General features: G+C 37.3%; 1 protein-coding gene across 9 annotated transcripts in view; it reads right to left on the bottom strand.

The window, feature by feature from the left end:
* The window catches only part of LOC105470801 (ArfGAP with coiled-coil, ankyrin repeat and PH domains 2), a 175,644-nt gene that overhangs the window by 61,816 nt on the left and 93,034 nt on the right, over positions 1-20,794 (bottom strand). For all 9 annotated transcript variants that reach the window (XR_011619502.1, XM_011723062.2, XM_071090620.1 and 6 more), the window contains 3 exons: positions 9,298-9,356; positions 6,447-6,630; positions 1,327-1,371 (listed from right to left, as the gene is read on the bottom strand). Coding sequence is in view for 8 of the 9 variants with exons in the window: in XM_011723062.2 (XP_011721364.1) it covers positions 1,327-1,371; positions 6,447-6,630; positions 9,298-9,356 (288 nt within the window). In the remaining variant the exon portion in view is untranslated. The remainder of the gene's footprint in view (positions 1-1,326; positions 1,372-6,446; positions 6,631-9,297; positions 9,357-20,794) is intronic.

Raw genomic sequence — 20,794 nt, 5'->3', positions numbered from 1 at the left:
TTCTAATTTTCTACAATTAATATACATTACTGTCAATCTCGAAAACAAGTGGGGTATAAACATTATCTTTTAAAAAACAGGAAGTACAATGTGTTTACCTGATAATTTATAACACAAATATATACATACAATTTAGAAAAAAAGCTAGGTGGGGACAAGGATCTAAGGCTACTTAAATATAGCCTTTTGGGGGAAAAGTCAGTAAGTAATTCAGAGTTGAGAGATTATTACTAAAGTTATCAAAATATAAAGATATGATATGCCATACCATATCATGCCCTGCACACTTCTTCATTAGCTTTTTTTTGAGACAGAGTTTGCTCTTGTCACCTAGGCTGGAGTGCAATGGCACGATTTCGGCTCACTACAAACTTTACCTCCTGGGTTCAAGCAATTCCCCTCAGCATCATGAAGTAACTGGGATTACACGCGCCCGCCACCACACACAGCTAATTTTTTTGTATTTTTAGTTGAGATGGGTTTTCACCATGTTGGCCAGGCTGGTCTTGAACTCCTGACCTCAGGTGATCCACCTGCCTCAGCCTCCCAAAGTGCTGGGATTACAGGCATGGGCCACCACAGACAGCCTTCGTTAGCTTTTAAGACCAAAAAAACGGCTCCCCACCGCAAAAAAAAAAAAAAAAAAAAAAATCATTGTCATGGGGTGAAGAGGCTCAGGGAAAAAAGTGATCCCCCAATTTTATCCCACTGGTTATGTAACTGCATACCAAAGAACAAACCAAAAGAATGATCCACCATCAACTCTAAGGGAAAAATTCTCCAAAAATGATACTATTCATATAAATCCTCAATCTCAAATATTTTTAAAGTCCAAATAATGCCAAAAATCATAAAGAAAAATGTAAATATGTTGAAAGAGGTTGGGCAAAAAAATTTTAAAGCAAAACAAGTGAGAAAAAATTCAAAACCTAAGTGTAACAGTTTTTTATGTTCATAACTTTCTAAACAAATTCTGAAATATTCTCACAGGTTTTTAAACCAAACATTTTTAGTTATTCACCAAATGGTACTGGGCATCTAGTGCATGTAAAGCAACATATTAGGATAAAAGAAAACAAAAACGTTTAACAGTAGAGAGTGTCCCTTTATGGACCTCACAGTGTATCAACAGACGAGACACACAAATAACTCGAACACAAAGGAGACAAAGAAGTCCAGTGCCACATAAGAAATACAGATGAAGATCAAAAAGAAGAGCAATCATAAACCTTATCATGTACATAGCAGATGTTCTTTCAACACCTAAATATGTACATTTAGTTTCATATTAAAATATTTAAAACATCATTTCAATTAATATCTTACTGATTTTAGGATTTCTGATCTCCTTTTTGATTGAAGAACATTAATCTAAGGGAAAACACATGTGGTTAATCACCCATGCATTATTTTAAAGCTAATCCATAACGCAATATTATAAAACTTATTTTAATGGTTTAACACTTTTCCAAAAAGCAAATAAAAACAAAGTTCGAGCTTTTTCATCCTTCAACTATCCTTTTGCAAAACACAGTTAAGACAAACATTCCAATGAAATTCTCATACATTTCTGAGCTAAAAGAAAAACTGGTTATTTAAATATTAGAGTGATGGAACTATTTTGACATTTGAAACTCTGGGAATTCCATCTTTTTCCCACCCTCTTTATCTCATTGCTCATCAAAGTTCAACATACAACCTAAATGCAAATTCTCATCACTTTACCACTATCACCATCATGTCTTTTCCAGACTGCTGCAAAAGGCTATGAATTAGTCTCTTCTCTGCTTCCATCTGCTTCCATTCTCGACTCCCTACAATCTATTATACACACAGCAACCAGTCAGCATTTTTTTTGCTTTTTTTTTTTTTTTTGAGATGGAGTTTTGCTCTTATTGCCCAGGCTGGAGTGCAATGGTGCGATCTCAGCTCACTGTAACCTCTGCCTTCTGGGTTCAAGCAATTCTCCTGCCTCAGCCTCCTGGGTAGCTGGAATTACCAGCATGTGCCACCACGCTCAGCTAATTTTTTGTATTTAGTAGAGACACGGTTTCTCCAAGTTGCTCGGGCTGGTCTTAACTCCTGACCTCAGGTGATCCACCCGCCTTGGCCTCCCAAAGTGCTAGAACTACAGGCGTGAGCCACCACGCCAGGCCCACCTTAAAAAAATATAAATAAGATCATGTTACCTCTACCTTAACACCCTCCAACTTCCTACCATGGCTGGCAAGGCCCACTGTGATGTAGCCCCTACCTACCTCATCTCTTCAACCTATTCTTCTATTACTTTCCCCCTTTCTGTACTCCAACCACAACCTGGGACCACTCCCACCTCAATGCCTTTGTACTGGCTGTTCTGTCTACACGTTACGATGTTCTGCCTAGATGGGTACCAGGCTATCTCATACCAATCAGGTCCAACTTAAATACCATCTCCTCACAAAGGTGTAAGGTAGCTTCTTATGCACTGTCTAGTATACCAACCCTATTTATTTTACTCAGAACATTAATAACTACCTTATATTTTCTGATTTGTGTCTTCTCCCTAACCAAAGTGTAAATTCTAGTGAGAGCAGGGTCTTTGCCTTATTCCCAGCTGTAGTGGCACACACTAAGCACTCAATAAATATTTCTTAAATAAATTAACAGGTTTTGTTTTTAGAGACAGAGTCTCACTCTGTTGCCCACTCTGGCCGGAGTGCAGTGGCACGATCAGATCTCACTGCAGCCTCGAACTCCTGGGCATGCAATCCTCCTGCCTTAGCCCCCAGCAATTCTCCCATCTCAGTTTCCTGAGTAGCTGGGACTACAGGTGCACACCACCAGACCTGGCTAATTTTTTTTACTTTTTGTAGAGACAGGTTCTCACTGTGTTGCACAGTCTGGTCTCAAACTCCTTGCTTCAAGCAATCCTCCCGCCTTGGCCCCCTCAAGCACTGGGATTATAGGAATGAGCCCCTGCACCCGGCCAGATTTTAAGTAAATGTTTTAATTAGACTAAATTTACTGAAAGATCAATAAATTAAAAGATTTCCCTTTTAGGGGATCTCTCCCAACTCTAGAAATTCACAATAAACATTTTATTTTTGTCTGTTATTATGTATCAGCTTAATGAAATGTTTAAGAATCATTCACTCTTTGCCAATACTGTCAAAAGATTATAAAATATCTTTTTAATATGTCCTTCCAACTGAATTCTGTATTTTATCAAATAATTTTAAAGCATTAAATAAAAAAAAAAAAAACCAAGAAAAATCTAAGTAACTTAACTATAAGACTAGTTTCTGTCTGGGTGCAGTGGCTCATGCCTGTAATCCTTGCACTTTGGGAAGCTGAGGCGGGCAGACTGCTTGAGATCAGGGGTTCAAGTCCAGTCTGGCCAACATGGTGAAACCCTGTCTGTACTAAAAATACAAAACTTAGCCAGGCGTGGTGGTGGGCACTTGTAATCCCAGCTACTCCAGAGGCTGAGACAGGAGAATCACTTAAACCCTGGAGGCGGAGGTTGCAGTGAGCTGGGATCGCACCACTGCACTCCAGCCTAGGCAACAGAGCAAGACTCTTTCTCAAAAAAACAAAAACAAAAACAAAAGCCTAGTTTCTTCTACATGTATTTCAAAGCCTATTCAGTTTAGAGAACTACAATATTTACTTTCAAATGCTCTAAGTAAAGCAGAAGCTGCAAATAGCCCACTACTCAAACGCTGAATAATGTTAAAATGCCTGTTTTATATGTCCTTTATTCTATTTGAAAAAAAATTAAGTGCTATATAAAATTTTTAAATTTAAATGTTATAAATAAAATAAAATGCTATATAAAATAGATTTTTATATTATATAATTAAATTATATAGCATTTAAATTATTGGAGGAAAAAAGTAAACTCAAATATTTAGAGTAGTTAAGACAAACTTTATATATTTGGATATTTATTACTTACTATTCTCTAAAGTAGATATAAATGAAATAAAGGCCATAAAATGATAAAATAGTTCCCATCAGAAAAATCAAACAAACTAACAGGTATTTGTTGCGGGGGTGGGCATGAGGAGGCAGTGTGAGAATTCCTAACTTATATATGGATATCCAAGAAAATAACATATAAGTTTAAAAATAATGAAAATTTCAGCTAATCCTCTCACTATAAAATTTGTAACATTAAGCCATTCGCTCTCTCAAAAACCATTTACAACATATCTATTTTCTAACCACTGGACTAGAGGCTAGGGATACAATCTAGAAATAGAAAAAACATATAAATAAATATTTGCAATAACGTGTAAGTAGTCTAACTGCAATGTGTACGAAAATACAGGCGCACAGAGAAGGCAGGGGCGAAAATTATTCCTTTTGGCCTGGAGAAGTCTGAGTAACACTGATCATAAAACAGAATGAATTAGTGACAGGGCAAGTAAAAGCAACGCAAGGCAGACCAATTTCATGAGAATACCTTAATACTCCAGACAAGATACGGTAAGGCTTGGTTAGGGCTGCAGCAAAGGTGAAGAAAGAACCCATTTAAGAGGTACATAGGAGGAATTTTCAAGACATTTTGGCAACTACATATACTGGCTTAGAATGAGGAGAGTATCTGACATAATTCTCTCATTTCAAACTTCTATGAGAGTAAAAAAGCGACACCATTCAAATAGATAAGGGCAAAAGGGAAAGAGAAGCCATTTTGGAAGATGAGAGATTTCAGTTCTGAACACGAGAACGAAGTACCTCTGTGAAAAAACATTTGGTCATCTACTTATAACAGGTAGTGATTCAAGCAAGGGGCATGATGAGACTGACAGAAAACAATGAAGAAAAGAAAAGAATAAAACCAAAGATGGAACACTAGAAAGAACACTAGAAAGGAAAGTGCAAAGGCAGACAAAGGAGTGAGGCCCAAGACAGAACTGGAAAAGAAACAGAAGTTGGGAGGAAGACCTAAAAGCAGTTTCAGATAAATCAAGATAAAAGAATGTTTCAAGAAGGAGTAAAACAGAATAGCCAAGTTTGTTAAAAACTGAAACATGTCTAGCAAATAAAACCTCTGCATGAGCCATTTTAGTGGGTTAGGCAGGGAGAGTACTCACACTACAGCAGAAAATGGTACAATGTGAGGTAGGTACAGGACCCAGGAAATAGCCTACTCCCGTCTAGCAACCTTTCCTCCAAAAGTACAATTAATTTTAAAACTTTAACTTCCCACTTACTGAAGAGGAACTTAATGGAAAAAAACTTAGCTAATTTTCTATTGTTTTGCAAAGTTACCTAAGTAATTTTTAATTACTAATTTCTATTTGGTATTTTTTCTTAAGAAATACTCTGTGATCATTGTGAAGTAAACAATCTCTGAAGACAACCACTACTGTTTTGAAAAGAAGATTTATATGAGGTAATTCCCTAAGCATTCAAAGTTTTTTGGCTTTAAATTCCATGATATATAGAATCAAGCAATATAATATGCCTTCATTTTTCCCATGTTTCAAATACCTTTGGAGACCTATCACATTCAAACTAGTTTCAGTTATAAATTAGACTGGAAGATCACCAAGCAATTTACCAAATACAGATTTCTAGTTTTTAAAAGCAGCACCTAATACAAAAATATGGTAACACTACTTCTAGAAAGATTTTTCATTTGGCAATATGGTGAACCTTAGCACCTCTAAGAATCTAATCTAAAGAAATAAGAAGTGTAAAGATGTTATTATCACTCACAATTACTGAAAATTATATTTTCCCTATTGCCAGTAAAAACTTGAACACCATAAATGTCTTTTACAGCAACTTAGAAGGAACTAGGGGCCCTTACCCTAAAGGAAGTAACACAGGAACAGAAAAACAAACGTCATGTGTTGTCACCTATAAGTAGAAGCTAAGTTGTAGGTTTTCGGGGCATACAGAGTAGTATAATGCACACTGGAGACTCAGAAAGGGGGGAAGGTTGGGAGGGAGGTGAGGGATGAAAAATTTCCTATTGGGTACAATGTATACTACTGGAGTGACAGATACAAAAAAAGCCCACACTTTACCACTATGCAATTCATCATGTGACCAAAAACCCACTTGTACCCCTAAATTTACTGAAATAATAAAATGGTATAAAAGATAATTAAATTGATACAACAACTCCAGAGAACAAAATATAGCAACTAAAAATATTTTTAACATTTTTAAATGGGAAATATAAAGTTAAGAGAAAAGAGGCAGAACTCAGAACCCAAGGAATATATATCCATACACACATAGATACACTATAGCTATACAGATGATATCCATACACACATAGATACACTATAGCTATACAGACGGAAATTTTCCACGAAAGATTATGTTTTAACTTTAAGCTCAAAGTAAAAGTATTTATTTACTCTTCTTAGGGCAATCACTCAAAAGTAACAACCTATTTAGTAAGCACTGTCTGAAAACCTACACAGTAAGAAACTACATACCTGAAGCACATAATCGAGGGCTATATGTCGAAAACATTTTCTTGTTGCTGTCAGAATGTTGGTGGCTTCTTCAACTTCATGTTGTTTATTTCTTTGTACTTGGGCATTTTTTACTAATGCGTTTTCTTTTTCTTCACTGACTTTTTCGAATTGCTTCTTGGCATCTTTGAATTTTCTAAGATCTCTAAAAAAAGAAAAAGTGAAACTTTCATAACTTGCTTCATTAAAAAACTTTAGCAGGCTGGGCGCAGTGGCCCACGCCTGTAATCCCAGCACTTTGGGAGGCCGAGGTGGGTGGATCACGAGGTCAAGAGATCGAGACCATCCTGGCCAACATGGTGAAACCTTGTCTCTACTAAAAATACAAAAAAATTAGCTGGGTGTGGTGGCACATGCCTGTCGTCCCAGTTACTCAGGAGGCTGAGGCAGGACAATCACTTGAACATGGGAGGTGGAAGTTGCAGTGAGCTGAGATCACGCCACTGCACTCCAGCCTGGCAACAGAGCAAGACTCCGTCCCAAAAAAACAAACAAACAAACAAACAAACAAACAAACAAAAAACTTTAGCAAAATAACATTTAGAATTGAATTCCTATGTTCCTCCATTTTTTGTTTCACCTCACACTGAAACACATTCACTCTTCAAACTAAAATATGTACTGTTTCTCAATTTTGTATAAAACCTGATGAAGTCAGCTAAAATTTCACTATTTAAACCTATATAACTTGAGGTGACAATAAATTATCAAGTTAACATTACAGAAACATAAAGGAAAAGTTAATTGTTTTTCTAAAGACAAATTCAGGGATACGTACCATTATTTAACCAAATGATTTGTAAACGGTACTATACATAAGAATCACTATAGGGCACTTATTAAAAATGTAATTTCCAGAGCTCTTTCCAAGAGATTATAATTCTTTAGCCTTCAGGAAAAATCCTAGAAATCTGAGGAGTTTATTTTTAAGACACACCTGTGATTTTACTACTACGGATGGTCTACAGACCACACTCTAAGAAACAACATTCATTTCTCATGCTGTGGCAAGATCATAGCTCACTACAGCCTTAAAGTCCTGGGCTCAAGCGATCCTCACACCTCAAGCCTTTCAAGCAGCTGGGATTATAGGCACATGCCACCACACAAGGCTAATCTTTATTTTTTATTTCTGTGGCCTCACATTATTGCCCAGGCTGGAACACATCAATTTCTGAAAGAACCGTTACATCAGCAAAGAATAACAGTATCCCTTTCAATAGTCTGAAAATCTGAAACACTTGGTTCATTAATGACCTTCCTCACATAACAACCCTTTGCTTGTATTTTTCTACTAGGGAGCTAGGTAAAATAACTTGAAGACAAATGATTTTATAAAAATCATAATAAAGTATATGTAAGAAAGACATTCAACTCCTCGAAAGAAGCCATAAACTGTATGTGTGCATTCTATGAAGACATTCTAAGTATTAATCTATCACAAAGTAATTTATAAAGAATCTAGTTGGGTGCACTGGCTCATGCCTGTAGTCCCAGTGCTTTGGGAGGTTATGGTAAGAAAACTGCTTTGAGGCCAGGAGTTTGAGACTAGCCTCAGCAACATAGTGAGATCTGCCTCTACAAATATAAAAAATAAAAGAAAAATTAGCCAGAAGTGGTCCACGCCTGTAGTCCTAACTACTCAGGAGGCTGAGGCAGAAGGATCACTTCAGCCCAGGAATTCGAGGTTACAGTGAGTTATGATCAAGCCACTGTACTCCAGCCTGAGTAACAGTGTCAGACCGTCTCTATATTCAAAAAAGAAAAAAAGAAAAGAAACTGTGATACATAACCTCCAGAACAACAAATTCTAACCTATTAAAAACAGTGTACTATCTTAATGAGATCTAACACCACCGTACAGCTCTATTATAATAAACTTTATCTGTAATTTTATATATTCCCAGCCAGGAATCAAGAGAAAAAACTGTATTATTAATGTGAAAAAGAAAAACTTTCCTAATTTGGAAATTTCTGATTTTTAAAATTTCCAGTTCTATTTTATTTCACAAAGAAAATGTGATGAATGTGACACAAAATACTCATAAGTAACAAAAATCATGTACTTTTTTTTTTTTTTTTGAGACAGAGTTTCACTCTTGTCACCCAGGTGGGAATGCAATGGCATGATCTCAGCTCACTGCAACCTCCACCTCCCAGGTTCAAGCGATTCTCCTGCCTCAGTCTCCTGAGTAGCTGGGATTACAGGCATGCGCTACCACGCCCAGCTAATTTTGTATTTTTAGTAGAGATGGGGTTTCTCCATGTTAGCCAGGCTGGTCTCGCCTCCTGACCTCAGGTGGTCCACCCGTCTTGGCCTCCCAGAGTGCTGGGATTACAGGTGTGAGCCACCACACCAGGGTCCAAAAATCATGTACTTTCATGACTCATTCTCATATATTCCATTATCTTCTCTTCAAAGAAAACACCACATTGAAACACTGAAATAACGGAAAACATAGTTTCAACTACAATAGCTAATAGTATTTCATCCACTTTTGGGGTTTTCTTTGATGGTGAAAGAACAATTAGATTATTTACATTAAAAATATTTTTTAAACCTACAGCTATGTATCCTAGCTAAGTATCCTCCAGAACACGTATTTGTGGAAGAAGTGATTCACTGAAAGATATCAAGTCTGATCTACTTATAGAATAATTCAGGAAGAAATGCAGCATACATTTCACAAAGCAAATAAAAACACCAATATTTTCAATAATTCATGGTATATAACTTCTTCCAAAAGATACCAATTCGCAGACTGATCATTAACTAGTTAATTTTCTTTCCTCTTCACTGCAATTGACTTACTCTTTAACAAAGTTCTGAAGCTGTGCCTTAATTGATCTCTGAGTTTGGTCAAACAGGATCTAAAAAATAAAATTTAATATTAAGTGATTAGAAAAGTAAACAAAATAATTTTCTTATCGTTCTATAAATACCATACCCCTTCATCAATTCTCCAATTCTAATACTGCCTATATTTCTTCTTGAGGACTACAAAAGAAATAACCATTTAAAAATAGAACCCAAAACAGATAAGCCAATTTCATCTCTCAGAAATAATATTACTTCTATTTACAGAGGAAAACAAACCTGCTTTAATATTTAAATAGAGTGCTCAAACAGTGGAGCAACATAGTTCCTTAATTCTAATTCAGGCTTTGGAAGACAATCTAAAACACGAATACAAATTCTGCTCCACACATTACAGAAATTATTTACTCCAATATACTACAGCATACCAAATGAAAACAACTCCAGAAACACCATATACTTTAGCTGAGGTAGAGGTTACTACTCATTTGGGAAGACTTGCAGACTTAAATGAGTATTTTGAATTCAACTAAACATTATATCATCCTTCAGGTTAAGTAATTGCTAACAGTAGAGACAAGAATGAAATCTGATTCCTCCAGATAGTATTTTGCCCAACTTAAAAGATGCCACGTATTTCGCACAGATGGCTCTGTGTAGGATAAACATTCAAATGCTTGTCATGGGGATTCCACCTTTAATAATTTACAGATACACTTCATTCAGAGTTTGAAAGAAAGTTAGATGAACAGGCAGAAAGATCAATATCCAAAAGAAAATCCTCCTTTCTTCTACTAATTAAAAATACCATAATTTCATTTTCTCTGAAGCTCTGTCTTCCGTTTTCTCCCGAATACCACATACACACATTCCCCAGGAATCTGGACGTTTCAAAATCTGTCAATTTACTTCCAGAGAGAAATTAAATTTTGTATGTATTATGTTAAACTCAAAGTACTAAACCCAAGTAAGCAAATGAAAGAAAATAATAAAGATCAGAGAAGTCAACTAAATAGAAGATAGAAAGTTAATAGAGAAAAATCAAAGAATCAAAACATTTGGTTCTTAGAGATTATAAAATCGATAAACCTCTAACCACAGTGATCAGAAAGAAGACGCAAATTTCAAACACTATGAAGGAGAGACATGTCTTTATTACTGATTGCATGTATATTAAAAAGGTAATCTGCGAAGCTAAGAAACAACTGTAGGCCTGCAAATTCAACAGATGAAATGCATACATTTTGTGAAAGACAAAAACTATCAAGTCTCATTCAAGATGAAACTGATACCCTGAACAGAGTTTAAAAGACACAGTCTACAGTTTAAAACGTTCCATATCATATAAAGTTAAAATTACATGAACATGAAATACAACAATCCCAATCCTAGGTATTTGGCCAAATGAAATTAAAACTTACGTTCACACAAAAACCTGTACTCAAATGTTTATAGCAGTTTCATTCCTAATTGCCAAAATATAGAAAATACCCAAATGTCTTTCAACCAGTGAATATAGAAACAAACTATGATACATTCATACAGCAATAAAAAAGAACGATTATTAATACATGCCAACAACATAGGTAATCTTAATGCATTTTGCTAAATGAAACAAAATTTTTATGGCATCCAGGAAAGGGCAACACTGAGGGGATGAAAAATCAGCGATTTCCACTGACAGGAGGAAGATGGAAGGGTTAATAATGGGGCAACATGAAGGTTTCTGGGGAGTTGATGGAACTGTTGTACATCTTGACTTTGGTGTGGAAACCCAACTATATGCATCTGTCAAAACCTATGAAGTTATATGCCACAAAAAATCAATTTTGTTATATTTAAATTTAAAAATAACTTTAAAATATGAAGCATGACAGTGTAAATATGAAACAATAGATTTTTAAATGAATAAAGAAGAAACAAATAGCATATTAACTAGGTTGGTTGAAAAGACAGAGAAACATAAAACCAATGAAAAGAGAACATCCAATCTTCTCAGGAACACTAACAACATTTAAGAGAATTGACCATATAGTAGGGCATAAAGCAATAATATGGCATTATATTAAGTTATACTACAAAGTATTAAAAAGAGAGAACTACTGAAACAGGCAACAATACCAATCTCAAAAATGTTATTCCAAACAAAAGAAGTCACACACACACACACGCACACACACACACACACAGAGACACACATATGTACAATATGATTCCATTTATATGAAGTTATAGAAAAAGCATAACTACTTTACGGAAGAAAATCAGAACAGCACTTGCCTTTGGAGGTGTGGGTTGGGACTGTCTGAGAAGTAGTATGGGAGAACTTTCTGGATAATGGTAATGATCTGTATCTTAAAAAGGATTTGACTTACATAAGTGGATGGGCTTGCCAAAATTAACTGAATGATACAAATAGGATTTTTGCATTTCACTGTATTTAAACTTGACCTCAAGAAATAAAATCAGGGCCAGGCATGGTGGCTCATCCCTATAATCCCAGTACTTTGGGAGCCCAAGGTTGGAGGATCCCATGAGGCCAGGAGTTCAAGATTAGCCTGGGCAACATGGCAAGACCCATCTCTCTCTCTCTCTCTCTCTCTCTCTCTCTCTCTCTATATATATATATATATATATATATATATATATACACACATACATACATACATAAAATAATGAGCCAAGCATGGTGGCACACACTTGTAGTCCTAGCTATTCAAGAGGCTAAGGCAAGAGAATTACTTGAGCCCAGGAGTCCAAGGTTGCAGTGAGCTGTGATCATGCCACTGCACTGCGCTCTAGCCAGAGCAACAGAGTAAAAGAAGAAAAGAAAAGAAAAGAAAAGAAAAGAAAAGAAAAGAAAAGAAAAGAAAAGAAAAGAAAAGAAAAGAAAAAGGAAAAGGAAAAGGAAAAGAAAGGAAAAGAAAAGACAGAGAGAAAGAAAGAACTGTAAAAAAAACCTAAACCTGGGAATCTATTTGAAAAAGAAAAGTTCTTTTGTCTATAAATTATTTTAAAATGCATTAATAATATTGAGGCATGGATAGAGGGGAGGATAAATGAATAGATATGTGATAAAGCAAATGCAGCATAATATACCTTTGGGGCGAGTATATGGATGTCAACTGTAAAGCAGTTTCAACCTCTAATTATAAAGTATCAGAAAGAAATGGCACACATACCTTAAAAAATAAATAAAAAGGAAAACACATCCTACAAATACATTAAAAATTAAAAATAAATAAAAATAAAAAATGTGAAAAACTCCACAAAGATGTCTTCACATCTTCATTGCTGAATTCTACCAAACATTTAATGTGGAAAGAACAGTACTTCTACATAAACTCTTCAGAAAAAAATTCTCAGAAAATCTAGTCTCTGAGAAAACAGAACAAAACCAAAGACGCTGTAAGAAAAGAAAGCTACAGGCCGGGCACGGTGGCTCAAGCCTGTAATCCCAGCACTTTGGGAGGCCGAGACGGGCGGATCACGAGGTCAGGAGATCGAGACCATCCTGGTTAACACGGTGAAACCCCGTCTCTACTAAAAAATACAAAAAACTAGGCGGGGGAGGTAGCGGACGCCTGTAGTCCCAGTTACTCGGGAGGCTGAGGCAGGAGAATGGCGTAAACCCGGGAGGCGGAGCTTGCAGTGAGCCGAGATCCGGCCACTGCACTCCAGCCCGGGCGACAGAGCGAGACTCCGTCTCAAAAAAAAAAAAAAAAAAAAAGAAACCTACAAAGCAATATCCCTCATGAATATAGATGCCAAAATTCTTAACAATATATAGTAATGACATATCATAATAATACATAAGAAGGAAAACACATCATGACCGATTGGGATATATTCCAAGAAAGAAAGATGGATTTAACATTCAAAAAAAATCAACGTAATTCACCAGGTTAACAGACTTAAAAAACAAACTGTATGATAGATACAAAAAAGCACTGGAACAAAAACCATCCATTCCTGATTTTTAAAAACTCTCGGGAATACAGACATATAAGGTAACTTCCTCGGTGCAACAAAGGGGACATATGAAAACTCTGTATCTAACACCCTGGCTAGTGGCAAAAGGCTACTTTCACCCTCAGACCAGGACCAAGGCCAGCAATGTCTACTCATCACTTCTATTCAACATTACACTAGAAATTCTAGCAATGTAATAAATAAATTTTTACAAGAAATAAAAAGCATACAGATTAGAAAGGAAGAATATAAAATTGTCTTTATCCACAGATGATGTGATCAGCTCCATAGATAACCCTATGGAACCTGCAAAAAAAAAACTGCTAAAATTAATAAGTGAGTTTAAGAAGGCTGTAGAAACAAAGTCAAAATATAAAAATCAGTTGTATTTCTAAGACCAGCAATGACCAAACAGAAACTGAACATTAAAAAAAAAAAATACTGGCCAGGTGCAGTGGCTCACGACTGTAATCCCAGCACTTTGGGAGGCCAAGACAGGCGGATCACATGAGGTCGGGAGTTTGAGACCAGCCTGACCAACATGGAAAAACCCTGTCTCTACTAAAAATACAAAATCAGCCGGGCCTGGTGGCGCATCCCTGTAATCCCAGCTACTTGGGGGGATGAGGCAGGAGAATCGCTTGAACCCGGGAGGCGGAGCTTGCAGTGAGCCGAGATCATGCCACTGCACTCCAGCCTGGGCAACAGGAGCGAAACTCCATCTAAGAAAAAACAAAACAAAACAAAAAAACCATTTACAATAATAAATAGGAAATGCTTAAGGATAAATTTGACAAAAAGTATGCAAGACTTGCACAGTGATGACCACAAAACATGCTCAGAGAAACTAAAAAAAAACCAAATGGAGACAATCTTTCATGCTCTTCATTTCTAACTTGGGTCCAGCAGAATGGCTCCACAAAGATGGGCGGCAAGAAAAAGAATCATCCTGCCATCAGTAAGGTGACCTGAGGGTACACCATCAACATTCAGAATCATCCTGCCATCGAAAAGGTGACGTGAGGGTATACCAGCCACATTCAGAATCATCCTGCCATTGATAAGGTGACGTGAGGGTATACCAGCCACATTCAGAATCATCCTGCCATCGATAAGGTGACGTGAGGGTATACCAGCCACATTCAGAATCATCCTGCCATTGATAAGGTGACGTGAGGGTATACCAGCCACATTCAGAATCATCCTGCCATCGATAAGGTGACCCGAGGATACACCAGCCACATTCAGAATCATCCTGCCATCGATAAGGTGACCCGAGGATACACCAGCAACATTCAGAAGCATATCCGTGGAGTGGGCTTCAAGAAGCGTGGCCCTCAGGCACTCAAAGAGATCCAGAAATTTGCCATGAAGGAGATGCGAACTCTAGATGTGCGCCTTGACACCAGGCAGAACAAAGCTGTCTGGAACAAAGGAACAAGCAATGTCTCATGGGTACCCATATGTGGTTTTGAAAACATGATGAAGCTGAACATTCACAAGCTCTATACATTGATTACCTATGTGCCGGTCACCACGTTCAAAAATCTATTGATAAAGTCATTGTGGACAAGAACTAACCACTGATTGTCAAATAAAGTGAGCAAATCATACACACACAAATAGAATAATTATGGCCCTCTACTTTGAGTAACACATATACTATTTGGATTGGAAGACTGATTATTAGCAAAATACTGATTCACCTCAAATTGATCTATACATTGAATGCCATTCCACTCCAAATCTCAGTAGAAACTGAAAAGTTGATTCTAAAAGTTATATGAAAACATAAAGGACCTAGAATAGCCAAAATAACCTTGAAAAAGAGGAACAGAGTTAGAATACCCATACTACCTGATTTCAAGACTTACTATGAAAGCTACCATAATCAATGGAGTGTGGTAATGTATAAAGACAGGCAAAGGCTGGGTACAGTGGCTCACGCCTGTAATCCCAACACTTTGAGAGGATCACTTGAGCCCAGGAGTTGGAGACCAGCCTTGGCAACAAAGTGAGACCCCACGTCTCAACAAAAATTCAAAAAATTAGCCAGGCGTGTATGTAGCATGTGCCTGTGGTCCCAGCTACTTGGGAGGCTAAGGCAGGCGGATTACTTGAGCCCAGGGGGTGGAGGCTGCAGTGAGCCATTTTCAGTTCACTGCACTCTAGCCCAGAAAACAAAGCAAGACTGTCTCAGGAAAAAAAAAAGAAAAAAGACAAGCAAAAAGACCAATAAAGCAGAAATTACCCACACATATGGTCAACTTTTATTTATTTATTTTTTTACCAAAGGTGCCAATAAAGATAGGAAAATGTACAGAGCAAGCTGCAGAGCCATATGCAAATAATTTAATAATAATAAAGAGGAAAAAGAAGAACTTCAACCCTTACCACAGGACATTTATAAAATTTAACCTGAAATAGATCATAGACCTAAACTTCTACAAGAAATCACTGAAAAAAAATTACTGAATAGGGTTAAGCAAACATTTCTTAACAGAACACAAAAGAAAACTATAAAAAACTAAAATCAATAAATTGACTTCATTTTAAAAAGTTTGATCTTTAAAAAACACTGCTACAAAAATGAAAAAGGCAAGCTGAAGCATGGAAGAAAATACAAGCAAAGCAAAGCATACGATAACTCAGCAAAGATGAAGATAAATCTTTTTTTTTTTTTTTTTTTTTTTGGGACAGAGTCTTGTTCTGTCGCCCAGGCTGGAGTGCAGTGGTGTGATCTTGGCTCACTGCAACCTCCGCCTCCCAGGTTCAAGTGATTCTCCTGCCTCAGCCTCCCAAGTAGCTTGGATTACAGGCACGTGCCACCACACCAGCTAGTTGTTGTATTTTTAGTAGAGACAGGGTTTCACCATGTTGCCAGGACGGTCATGAATGCCTGACCTCAAGTGATCCGCCCGCCTCAGCCTTCCAAAGGGCTGGGATTACAGGCAAGAGCCACTACCCCAACTGATAAATCCATTTTTTTCTTTTCTTTTTTTTTTTTCTTTTTGTGTGTGTGTGTGTGTGTGTGTGTGAGATGGAGTCTCGCTCTGTCCCCCAGGCTGGAGTGCAGTAGCGCGATGTCGGCTCACTGCAAGCTCCGCCTCCCGGGTTCAGGCCATTCTGCCTCAGCCTCGAGAGTGGCGGGGACTACAGGCGCCCACCACCACGCCCAGCTAATTTTTTGTATTTTTAGTAGACACGGGGTTTCACCGTGTTAGCCAGGATGGTCTTGATCTCCCGACCTCGTGATCCGCCCGCATCGACCTTCCAAAGTGCTGGGATTACAGGCGTGAGCCACCGTGCCCAGCCTAAATCCATTTTTTTAATGAACAAAAGATGACACTTCACCAAAGAAGATCCATAGATGGCAAAGAAACAAAATACTCAACATCATTACTTATTAATAAGGAAATGCAAATTAAAACCATAAACAATTTTAAAAAGTGACCATGCCAAGTGCTGCGGGGCACGTGGAACCCCTGCGCTCTCGTACACTGCTGATGGAAAATGGTACAACCCACTCTGCAAAACAACATTTGTGTAGGTTTCCTTTACAGATATTAACCTTTTTAAGAAATGTAAAACAGTCATGTGCCGCATAATGACATTTTGGTCAAAAACAGGCCGCACATATAACGGTGGTCCCATAAAATTATAGTACTGTATCTGTACCGTACCTTTTCTATGTTTAAATACACAAATACCTACCATCGTGTTACAAATGCCTAACGTATTCATTACAGAAACATGCTGTATAGGTTTGTAGCCTAAAAGCAATAGACTATAACACATAGCCTAGGTGTGTAGTAGGCTACACTATCTAGGTTTGTGTTAAGTACATTCTACGATACTCACACAATGAGGAAATCACCTAACATTATTCAGAATATATCACTGTTGTCAAATGATGCGTGACTGTATTAAAAATTAATATAAACATTAATAAAAGAAATTAAATATTTTATTTTCTCTTAGCAATGGTTTATAGTCTTTAAAAACAGTAAAAATTTAAGCATAACAGTATCTTACAAACTAGCCGTTTTATGCCTAGCTATTCACATAAATAAAACTATATGTCTACACAGATTTTTACATGTATTTTAATAAGCATTTTTATTTGTAATAGTCAAAACCTAAAAACAACCCCAAAGTCCATTGCAGTAGTTTTAAAATATGACAACAAATTCTTTAACACTGCTTTCTTCAAAAGCAGCCCCAGTTCTTTGCTCTTTGTGTGTGGGTTGGATGGAGTGACTTATTTCTAGCAAATAGTATCATGAAGAAAGTGACAACGTGTGACTGCTGAGACCAGGTTATAAAAGGCATTGAAGCTTCCAGCCAGACGCGGTGGCTTAGCACTTTAGGAGGTTGAGGCTGGGAGTTTGAGACCAGCCTGGCCAATCTGGTGAAACCCCAACTCTACTAAAAATACAAAAATTAGCTGGCTGTGGTGGCGCACGTCTGTAATGCCAGCTACTCAGGAGGCTGAGGCACAAGAATCACTTCAACCTGGGAGGCAGAAGTTGCAGTGAGCCAAGGTCATGCCACTGCACTCCACCCTCGACGACAGAGTGAGACTTTGTCTTAAAAAAAAAAAAAAAAAGGCATTGAAGCTCCCTGTTTGCCCATGCTGCTCTTGGATCACTTGTTTTAGCAGTTACCAGATTCCATGTCATAAGGACACTCAATCAAGCATCCCTGCAAAGAGGATCCTTGGTCAGAGGACCAGAGACCGAGGCAATCTCATGAAATTCCTCAGTCAGAGTCACCCAACTAAGCCACTCCCAAATTCCTGGCCCAGAAACTGTAAGATAAGATATGCATGCTGTTTCATGCCACTGAGTTTTCAAATAATCTGTTATACAGCAGTAGATAGCTAATATAACCATCCACAGGTGGATGGATTTTAAAACGTGTGATAAATCCATACAATGCAATCGTATTGAGCAATAAAAAGGGAATGAAGGACTGAAACATGCAATATAATTGGATCTCAAAATAACAACACTGAAGAAACTAGACCACAAAAGTCCATTTACATACAACTCTAGAAAATGCAAACAAACCAATAATGATAGAAAACATATTCACGACAGACTAGGAATGAGGGAAGAAGAGAGAGAAATAGAAATTACAAAGTGGCAAAGAAAAACTTTTAAGGCATGATCGTTATATTCACTAAATTATTTGTAGTGATGATTTCATGGAGATATGTGGATCTCAAAAGTTATCAAATTTGTATGCTCTAACTATGCAGCTTATGTCAATTATTCCTTAATAAAGCTGTTTTAAAAATAATTATATTCCAAGGAGAAAAGCAGAACATTTTTCTCTTTTTTGCTTTTCAACTTTTTTTAACTTTTAGGTTCAGGGGTACATGTGCAGGATGTGGAGGTTTGTTACATAGGTAAACATGTGTCACAGGGATTTGTTGTACAGATTATTTCATCATCCAGGTATTACACCTACTATCCATTAGTTATTTTTCCTGATCCTCTCCCTCCTCCTACCTTCCACACTCCAAAAAGCCACAGTATATGCTGTTCCCCTGTATGTGTCCATGTGTTCTCATCATTTAGCTCCCCTACTTATAAGCGAGAACATGTGGCATTTGGTTTTCTGTTCCTATGTTAATCTGCTAAGGATAATGGCCTCCAGCTCCATCCATGTTCCTGCAAAGCACACGATCTCATTCTTTTTTATGGCTGCATAGTATTCCGCAGTGTATATGTACCACATTTTCTTTATCCAGTCTACCACTGATGGGCATTTAGATTGATTCCATGTCTTTGCTGCTGTGAATAGTGCTGCAATGAACATACACATACATATGTCTTCGTAACAGAACTATATTCCTATGGGTATATACCCAGCAACGGTATCTCATCCAGCTGATGTGAGATGGGATCTCACTGTGGTTTGGGTTTGCACTTCTCTAATGATCAGTATGTTGAGCTTTTTTTCATATGATTGTTAGCCACATGTACGTCTTCTTTTGAGAAATGTCTGTTCATGTCCTTTGCCCGCTTTTTAATGGGGTTGTGTTTTTCTTTATAATTTAAGTTCCTTATAAATTCTGGATGTAAGAGCATTACCAGATGAATAGTTTGCAAATATTTTCTCCTGTTCTATAGGTTGTCTGTTTACTCTGTTGACAGTTTCTTTGATTGTGCAGAAACTCTTTAACTAGATCCCATTTGTCAATTTTTGCTTTTGTTGCAGTTGCTCTTAGCAACTTCATCATGAAACCTTGGCCCATACCTATATCCAGGATGCTATTGCCTTTAAAATGTAACATTACCAAAATTAAATTTTCTATACACTTGAATAGAATGACAAGTATTTCATGAAATTAGATGTCAATAATCTAGGCTATTTACTGATTTTGTTTTGGAGACAAGAGTATAACTCTATCACACAGGCTGGAGTGCAACGGCATGATCTCGGCAAGCAATTCTTGTGCCTTAGCCTTCTGAGTAGCTGGGACACAGGCATGTGCCACCATGCTCAGTTGATTTTTGTATTTTTAGCAGAGATGGGGTTTCGCCGTGTTGGCCAGCCTGATCTCGAACTCCTGACCTCAGCCTCCCAAAGTGCTGGGATTACAGGCGTGAGCCACTGCACCCAGCCACAATAGTGTAGGCTGTATACTTTTAATACTTCCATTAGTGTGAAAAGTATGTTGTCAATAAAGCAACGATTCTGTCTCTGACCTGCCAATTCTCAAGTCACAGCTACCTAACAGCTAATTCTTTCTTTTTCTTCTTCTTTTTTTTTTTTTTTTCTTGGTGGTAGTTGTTGTTCTTAAAGCCCTTCCTCATGGACAGCTAAGTCTTTGCCATACTAAACTGCTACACAGAAATTCCGCAATTAGTCTACTGGTATCTAAATCTCTAGTCTATACCTTCCCAGGAGAAAATTCACACATTTTCCCATCATAAAAGTTTAAAAGCCACCAACAGAAAAGCTAAGGTTCACTTATATTTCTGGAAATTAACAGTTTTATTCCAAGCAACATATATATTACAAATAATCAAAAATGTCAGTTGACCAATCTGCTCATTATGAACTTACAAAAGTGCACAGAATAATGTATGACTCTTTAAAACCAACAGCTCACACTAAAGTTATTCCTCATACATGTATGAACACAGTTAAAGCGGCACTATCTCTGCTCTCTTCAGGAAAGGATGAAAGCTAAGATGCACTTCAAAGATCTAGTCCAGAAAGGTTAGTAAAAGAATAGGCTGCATATCCATAGACAGCATTATCCCCGTTTCCAGTTCTTACAAGTAAGGTGTCTTTGGCTCTAAGTATACATTTTGTAGTTTAAAGTCCCTGTGATTTATTTAAATATTTTTCAGGGACAGGCAAAGTGGCTCATGCCTGCAATCCTAACACTTTGGGAAGCCAAGATGGGAGGATCACTCGAGGCGAAGAGTTCGAGAACAGCCTAGGGAACATAATAAGACTTCATCGCAACAAAAGGCAGAGCAATATGGCCAAATAGAAG

The sequence above is a fragment of the Macaca nemestrina genome, chromosome 2 (assembly GCF_043159975.1).
Source record: "Macaca nemestrina isolate mMacNem1 chromosome 2, mMacNem.hap1, whole genome shotgun sequence".
In the NCBI taxonomy this organism is placed as follows: domain Eukaryota; kingdom Metazoa; phylum Chordata; class Mammalia; order Primates; family Cercopithecidae; genus Macaca; species Macaca nemestrina.
The sequence above is the reverse complement of the archived record's forward strand: the minus strand, read 5'-3'. Positions and strand labels throughout refer to the sequence as shown.